We start from the raw sequence: 8,113 nt of genomic DNA, 5'->3' as shown, positions 1-8,113 counted from the left end.
GAATTACTTTTTTCTATTTCAACACGAGACGAGAAAAGCTTACCTCTTTTAATTCAACACGAGACGAGAAATACCTTTTTTTAATTCTACAAGAGAGGAGAAGTATATTTTTTAATTCCACACGAGACGAGAAGTAGAATACCTATTTTAATTCAAAACGAAACTAGAACTATCTCCCCAGTTTCAATATATTATTATTATTATTATTATTATTATTATTATTATTTTGCAAAATAAGCCTCATTATTCATTACTACGATAATTTGATTAATATTATCCTTTCCACTTACTTGTTTTGCAAATTTGTTATTAAATAATCTGGTCACACAATTTTCCAGACATAATTTTAAAATGTTCATGAGCAAGGAATCAAATATCTTCTAACACCTTCGTTGTTTAAGAGTACAAAGGGCTAATACCTACTTGCGTTGCTCTTGTCAATTTACTTAATAAAATATGAAATGCGATATACAGTATTTTAACTGAAAAATATCTATCCTATTAGTTATACAACCTCTCGTCAAACAAAGTGTTAGAAACAACAAGGAAAGCTAATATTGATATACAAATATTCAGATCATATCTTGCCCCCTCTTTTTAAAGTGCAATCGCCGCCACTGATTACAATGTTGTTGTTACTTTTTCATCCAGCCCTTGTATATTTACTAGAGCTTATATTCCTTTACACTGTTTTAGAAATCACGATTTTGACCATTGCTTTTCGTAATTAGTTTTATTTTTTAATAAGCATCATATGTGTTGACCATCGCACTTTTCTGGTGGGGATAAAAAAAAAGCCTCATTGCTGACGTGTTCATTAAACATTCCAGTTAATCAAACACTTCAATAGGGTGTTGTGTCAAAAAAAGAAAGAAAGAAAAAGAAAGAAAAGGTAAAAGAAAGAAAGAAAAATCAGATCTACTGCTGTTGGCAAACGAAGAGAATCATGGTCTTTTAGGTGGCGCCTGAAGCCAAGCAAGGAACGTAGAAAAGGCATTGAAAGATATTAGTGGGTGTAGAAGGCAGTAAAGATGCTGAAAGAAGAAAAAGCAACCGCAGGTATTTAGACTTTCATAAGTGAAACGTTTCGCAACAATAGGAACAGATGCTTTGGTGACGCCCACAGGAAGCAATCAATTCTTCTTATAAACCGAACTTTTGCTCTAGTGTATTCGGTACTTAGTTCATCTTTCTTCAAGATTTGACTTGTTACATTATTATTATTATTATTATTATTATTATTATTATTATTATTATTATTATTATTATTATTATTATTATTATTATTATTATTATTATTATTATTAGTAGTAGTAGTAGTAGTAGTAGTAGTAGTAGTAGTAATAGTACTAGTATGATTAGGATTAGGAATTAGATTTATGGGCTTTTAGCATCTATGGCCATGTTACAGGGGCGTAAATAAGGGTCCCGCAGACCCCGCATTGCGGGGGGGCTCAAGCCACCATAGGGCCCAAATCGTGAAGTAGGACGTAGAGAAGGGAACCCACTGCACGTAATCTGTGGGGTGGCCCCCGAGCCCTTAGTTACGCCACTGCCATGTTAGCCCGTCACGTATGAAGAATGACGTCACTCGGCGATCACACTATCCGAGGAAACGGAAGGAAGAAAGTGTTAGGGAAGGAAAGAAGCGACCTGTATGTTAGAGTAGATATCCCCTCCTTCATAAGCGTGGGAAAATTTTGGCGATATCATTTCCTGGAATTGGGAGGCAAGTTTCGACAAGCCTTTGGTTGCTATGTTCATAGCCTTTTACGGGTAGTACAGAAGCGCGTGGGAAAATTTTGGTTTATCTGAACCCCTATGAGAACAGTTTGTTGTTATTGCTATGTTCATAGCCTTTTACGGCTAGTACAGAAACGCGTGGGAAAATTTTGGTTTATTTGAAACCCCGTTACCCCCTACTCCTCTTTAGTTGCTATGTTCATAGCCTTTTACGGTTACCACAGAAGCCCGTGGGAAAATGCTGGTTTGCTGTTGCTATGGTTGTAGTCTTGGACGCCTACCAGATGTAAAAAACAAGATAAAACATGCCTTTTTCTTGTTCTTGTCGTTTATTGGCTAATAATTTGAATCCCCAAACCCCTCACCCCTCCTGCGAAGAGCGTAAGCGGAACGTATGTGCTTGTGTAGATCATTCTGTTAGCAGCTGTTGCAAAGGAAGAAACGTCAAAAATTTAAAGATGTCATCGTCAATGAGTTTATTAGATAAGCTTAATAAGCCATCAATGGTACCCTTTACAAAAATGCGAGATTTGGAGATTGGAGTACCATTTCGTATTGTAAACTGTGAGATAATTACAACGGTATATGGTAGGAAGGCCTGTGTGACATTTGAAGGAGGTGAAAAAGTGATTTTACCTGGACGTTGTACTGAAAAATTGGAAGCAGATAATGGTGCATTATTAACGTATTTACAAAGTGGGAATGTCTGTTTAATATATAAAGGAATGAAGATTAATGTATCTGGACGTAACATGCACGATCTTGAATTTACTGAACTGGTTTACTCATCGTAAGTGTATGGTGACATGTACAAACAAGATGAAAACATGAATTTTCCTCTTTGCCCCTCCTCTTCGTGCATGCGCAGTCATCTGTATGCATAGTGTCGTTATTCTGTACTGACCAGCGACCGGAGTAACATGTCTTTGAGTGCTTGTGCGTCAACTATGGATACCAAGAAAGAGTACTTGTTAAATGTTGAATATGGACTTAATTCAATGAAAACCAAATTAATTTGCATTGGACTGGATAGTGATACATTTGAACCAGTGATTCGTGTTGGCAAAGGACTTGTGTTTGGAGTGGAGTTAAATTTGGCAGAGTGGGAGAAACTTGTACATTTAATCCCATTTGTTACGGACTATTTAAATTCTCAAGTGGAAATTACATTTATAAAATCTCTTGGTCGAAAAAACGAACTGGTGGTACGAAAACTAATGGGTGAAAAATTAGTGATGTTAGAGAAGAAAGGAACACTTCATGCTCCTCGAAACACTGTGTACTTATCTTCAAGTGATTGGCTTTATTTCTTGGAAATATTACCGTGTATTGAACATGCTGTGAAAAACAGTAAAGTTTGTAGTGTTGTGCTACGTGAATATTTTGACTTGTGTACAGATACTATTCGTAATCATGTACAATTACAGTGTCTTACATGCAGAGGACTTGCCGGAATCCATACCTGTGTAGATGAACAGAGTATTATTAATGGTATGAACATTAGTTTTCCAAGTGTCTCTCTTGATAAGAACAGTGATGTGAACATTGATGGTGAACGTTTAAAATTGGAAATGAAAGTATTTTGCAAACAAAAACTTATAGATTCAATAATGGCTGATTTATTTGATAGTGTATCGACACAGCCATGGTGGGGGGAAACCGAAACTCAACCTTCGGAGGGTATCAATGAAGTGAACGACTCTTCATAAAAGAAGGAGAAATTGATTTGTTTTTTTTTCATGTATACGAAACAACGTAATATCAAATGTAATAAAAATATATATATAGTGGAAAGTGAAATGTTTTATTTGTGTGTGTGTTTTGTGTTCGTTTCATACACCTCAATATGTTAGGATTTTAAAATTTTTTATAAGAAAAAAATCCTAACATATTTTTTCCTCGTATATTATAAGTGATACGTATAATAATAATAATAATAATCATAATGAATTCAAATTCTTGAAATGAATGTTAAAATAAAAATTAGTATTTGAAATTATTATTATTATACAACTTTGTCTTAAGTATGATAGGACTTTTTTTAATTTTAAAAAAGGAATTAAAATAATAATTAATATTAAAATTTTAAAAACAAAAGTCCTATCATAATAATAATAATAATATTGAATTCACATACTTGATTTAATTTACGAAAGAATAACTGATTAAGTATTTGAATTCATTATTATTATTATGTAGCTATATGATTACATCATTGAATTAAAAATCAGTTTTAGAATCTTTTTTTTTAAATCACTATGAAATTCTTTAATTCAATGACTTAAAAATATGTTTTATGATATGTGTATTTAATTACATAACTGATCATAAAACATATTTATTTATTAGGAAACGGAGAAAATAAGAAATAAAACATTTGTTTTCAAAGAGAAAAAATAATACAAAGTGTTTATTGTTGATGAAACTATTTACACAATTAAAACGCCGGTAAGTATAGTATATTTTAAAAGAACGTTAGATTTTGTTTCCACTGTCCGTGGATGATGATAACTTCACAACTGCCATATACTGTTCACTGATGATACTACTGCTGTTGATGTTGATGATGAAACGTAGATACAAGTCAATCTGTACATTGAAGATGATGTCCATACACACGATGACGATCTTTTACTCTCTGAAATGAAAAAAAAATTGAAAAACAAACTTAAAATTTATTTTATCTATAATCATGAACAAATAATAATACATACAAACACATTATAATAAAGAAGAAGAAGAAATGGCTACCTTCAATAATATGAAAAGAAAGTAATCAAAACAAACGAAGAAGAAGAATGAAGACATGATTACCTGTAAAAGTAAATACAGCAAACGACGATCATTTTTTTCTGGAGTTGATGAGAAAGTGTAATGAAATTCATTTAAGGACTTTCCTTTAGCTTTGAAGCATAGGAAAAGATATGAATAATGCCCACATAAGGATGATTTTACACTTTGAATTTGTTTATTATTAAATGTATAAGAAGTGGAATTTCTACGTAGAAATTGAATATGATGCATTACATATGGAGGAAATCCAAATGTATCGAAGTAGTGGGCACGGCCATCAGTATGAATATATACGGAAATCCAGTGTGTGCCAAGTTTGTTCGAGGGATCTGTATTTATGATGATAGCTGCAGGTAGTGGAACATGTGCTGGTAATTCATTGGCTGCATATACGCCAACGAAATGATTGTGAAATAAAGAATTTGTTTGCAAAGCATTCAATAAATCTAGTGTAGAGGACATCATGTATAAAAATGCAGACATGTACATATATGATATGATATTTAAATAACGTACCTTTAAAAATCCATGATGATGTTCCTCTGATGATCCACTTCTAAGAGAGATTGGAATTCTCCATACACAATGCAGGAGATAGGTGCTGGTAGAGGCTTCGTAAAATGAACTTCCAGACGAACACACCCATGCCGTATAAGATTCCAATGCTGCACAGCGCTGGCTTCTCCATCTTGAGTAATGTCGAAAACAAAGATAGTGTATCCTTGAGGAAAGTCAAGGCGAGGAATATTGTTGCCATGATTGGAAAAGTGAATGCCTGATCCACAGAATAAGGTATGATATGAGGAAACATAGAGGTTGTTTTCGAAAATTGGTTGTAATGGTTTTGAAGGTACAGGTTTTCCATCAATGTATAGAGAGAAGAAATTGATGTCAAAATGTTTGAAATGAAATGGATTTGAAGTTATTGTTCCTGTATAGGCATCATTTTGTGTAAACGCCACAATCACTCGAGTTGGTAATACTCCCATAAATAAATTATCAATTGTTTTTGATTGAAGATCCTTTGGAATGACGAATGACTTCATTTGCACTCTTGTGAGAGGATATTTGGCTGTTGTTGATTGTAGAAGCTTGTTATGGGCTAGTTTTATTGTAGGACTAACATTAATCTTTTTAATATGTAAAGCAGCGTCTAAAATGTTCACTTTAGCCTCAACAGACGCATCACTAGCGATGAGACAAAAGTTTGGCTTTGCAGGAATTAACTTGAGACGTAATTCTACTCCTTGGATTAAAAATTTATCTTGATTAAAAATATCACAATGAAGATGTCCAAGCATGTCGAATTTTGCACTTTTTTTTGTTAATTCATAACGTTGTTGAAATCCTTTATTACCACTAGATGTTGCATCCATATGTCCAGCAGTATCTTGAAACCAGAATGCACATTGAAGATGAGTATTTTTAGCAGAATCATCATAATTTAACAGTTTTTCAATGTATGATCGATATGGATGATTATGAGATGGAAATGAAATCAGTTTGTTATTTAAATACACTTCCACTTCACTGAACATAGAATTTAAAAAGTCATTAATAGGAGCCACAGCTTTATCACTTTCACCAAATGCTGATCCATCAGGCTTAACGATTTGAGCTTCGATGTAAAGAAGAGTATGTGGTAGATCTATGTATTCATCACTTGTTCCTGGGATGACAAACTCTATAGGAGCATTATCAGCTAGTGAACTGATTGGTTTGTATGTAACAACATGATTATCCAATATACTGGTTTGCGTTGGTTTTGTAGAAAAAATATCTAGTTCACTTTTTACACACTCGCAGGATTGATGATGTAAGAAAGCCATAATGGTGATGATTTAATCAAAGATATCGTGTGATAACTTCCTCTTCTTATAAGACTGATTTTTCTTTGTTTTCTGTGTACGTTTCCTCTTGCCCTTCTCCTTCTTCTTCTTGCGCTTGATGATGTGTAATGGTGAAGGGTTAAAGATGGAATGATGTGTAATTCTTCTTTTCCTTCGTTGATATCCAGATCCTAGCATAGATTTCAGTTTATTTTTTGCTTTGTCTTGCAAGACGGATCTCGCTTCACCCATTCGTTGATGAAAGGATTCGTTAATAGGTTGATTGTCGATGATGACATCAGTAATAACGTTTGCTCCAGATTTTAATAATTCCTTTCCTACTGTTTTAGCTCCTTGTTTTACTAGTGGCATGACAGAACGAAATAATCCTCCAAGGAAACTTCCAATACCATGTCCAACTTGATAAGGGGAGCCAACATAAACGTTTCCAGTTCCAGAAAGAGCTTGTTTTTGATAATATTGTAAATATGGATTATTCATATTTGTCGATGTTGACGCACTGGTCGAAAATGTAGTTTAACGCATACAGTTCCGAAAGTGAATGCCAGTGGAGAGCCTGTACTATCTCTTATATCTATTTTGATGTGTTCAAAATGCATCTTCTCTATAGGCACATAATGTGGAGGATTAAAAATTTCTATAACACTACTTCCAAATGTATGATTCACAGGATTCATATTTATGATACGTAATAATGGTGCTACTGTATCTCCAACAAATACAGATTGAATTATATCACAATACACATACATTGTAGATGGAAGTCCTAAACGTAAATTTGGAATGCTTTGGCCTTGTTGCATATCCTTTAAATCAACGCTTGGATCAAACCCCAAAATCGCACTAACACTTGGTGATAATGCAACGTCTACATCTATGTCTTTATGAAGACGTCGTATAAAACAGGTATTACTCTCACGAGTATAAGAAATATGTAAATTTGTGAATCTGTTGTACGTATTTATTATCTTTATCAATTCTGATATGTCAGTGTAATAACGTACAGGAATAGTTATAAATTTCCATTCATCACTTTTTGCAGGTTTGTAAAAAATTTTATTATTTTCGTCATTAATATTTAATATTGAATGAGGATAATGAATTTCAACAATAGCCACTTCCCACTTTTCATGGAATTCCATTCTTTGATGAAGTTTCGTAGTGTATGATGTTAAGGTGTTGTCAGGAAAATATTCCATAGAACTATTACTGGGAAGCGTAACGTAAAAATCTCCATCAGGTTCCATTGTACTTCTCGATCTTCTTTACGGATGATGCAGGTATCCAGGAATCGAAAGAAGAAGGATATCCTTTCCAATGAACAAGATATTCTTTTCTGCTGCCTTTTCTTCTTGTACGTATGATTTTATCTATGTAAAATGTCTTTGATAACGTCACAGGTTGTAATTCCTCTCTGTAAAATAATCCATCCAGTGGTTCCTTGTTTAAATCTTCAATTTCATAAACAGGTGGATCTCTTGGTATTATCTTCTTCACTTTAAATATTTCCCAAGTCCAATTTTGCATATATCCTTTATCAAATGTACGTTTAGTTTTACTAATTCGTACTGTATCACCAATCTTAAGATGTTTTGAGAAATTTGGATTCTTTTTCTTCGTCTTCTTTATTTTATTATCATATTGATTATGCCATACTTGTAATAGGTTATTTTGAGAAACATTTGCAGGTGACATCTTTATACTTGAATGATAACCTTCATTGTATG

General features: G+C 33.4%; 1 protein-coding gene across 1 annotated transcript; it reads right to left on the bottom strand.

Moving 5' to 3' along the window:
* Window positions 1–4,163: 4,163 nt before the first annotated feature.
* On the bottom strand, window positions 4,164–5,882 carry LOC145661953 (uncharacterized protein F54H12.2-like). The gene is made up of 2 exons (XM_081727301.1): window positions 5,053–5,882; window positions 4,164–4,381 (listed from the first exon to the last, which is right to left on the bottom strand). Exon 1 carries the CDS (start codon window positions 5,835–5,837, stop codon window positions 5,055–5,057), a length of 783 nt encoding a protein of 260 aa, XP_081583427.1. The 5' UTR covers window positions 5,838–5,882; the 3' UTR covers window positions 4,164–4,381; window positions 5,053–5,054.
* Between the last annotated feature and the right edge of the window lie 2,231 nt (window positions 5,883–8,113).

The sequence above is a fragment of the Thermobia domestica genome, chromosome 10 (genome assembly GCF_964235325.1).
Source record: "Thermobia domestica chromosome 10, izTheDome1.hap1.1, whole genome shotgun sequence".
NCBI classification, from domain to species: Eukaryota; Metazoa; Arthropoda; class Insecta; order Zygentoma; family Lepismatidae; genus Thermobia; species Thermobia domestica.
This window is presented reverse-complemented; position numbering and strand designations above follow the sequence as displayed.

What these genes read in the sequence shown, in the direction of transcription:
- LOC145661953 (XM_081727301.1), bottom strand. Translation starts at nt 5,837, where the DNA reads ATGCTTGGACATCTTCATTGTGATATTTTTAATCAAGATAAATTTTTA.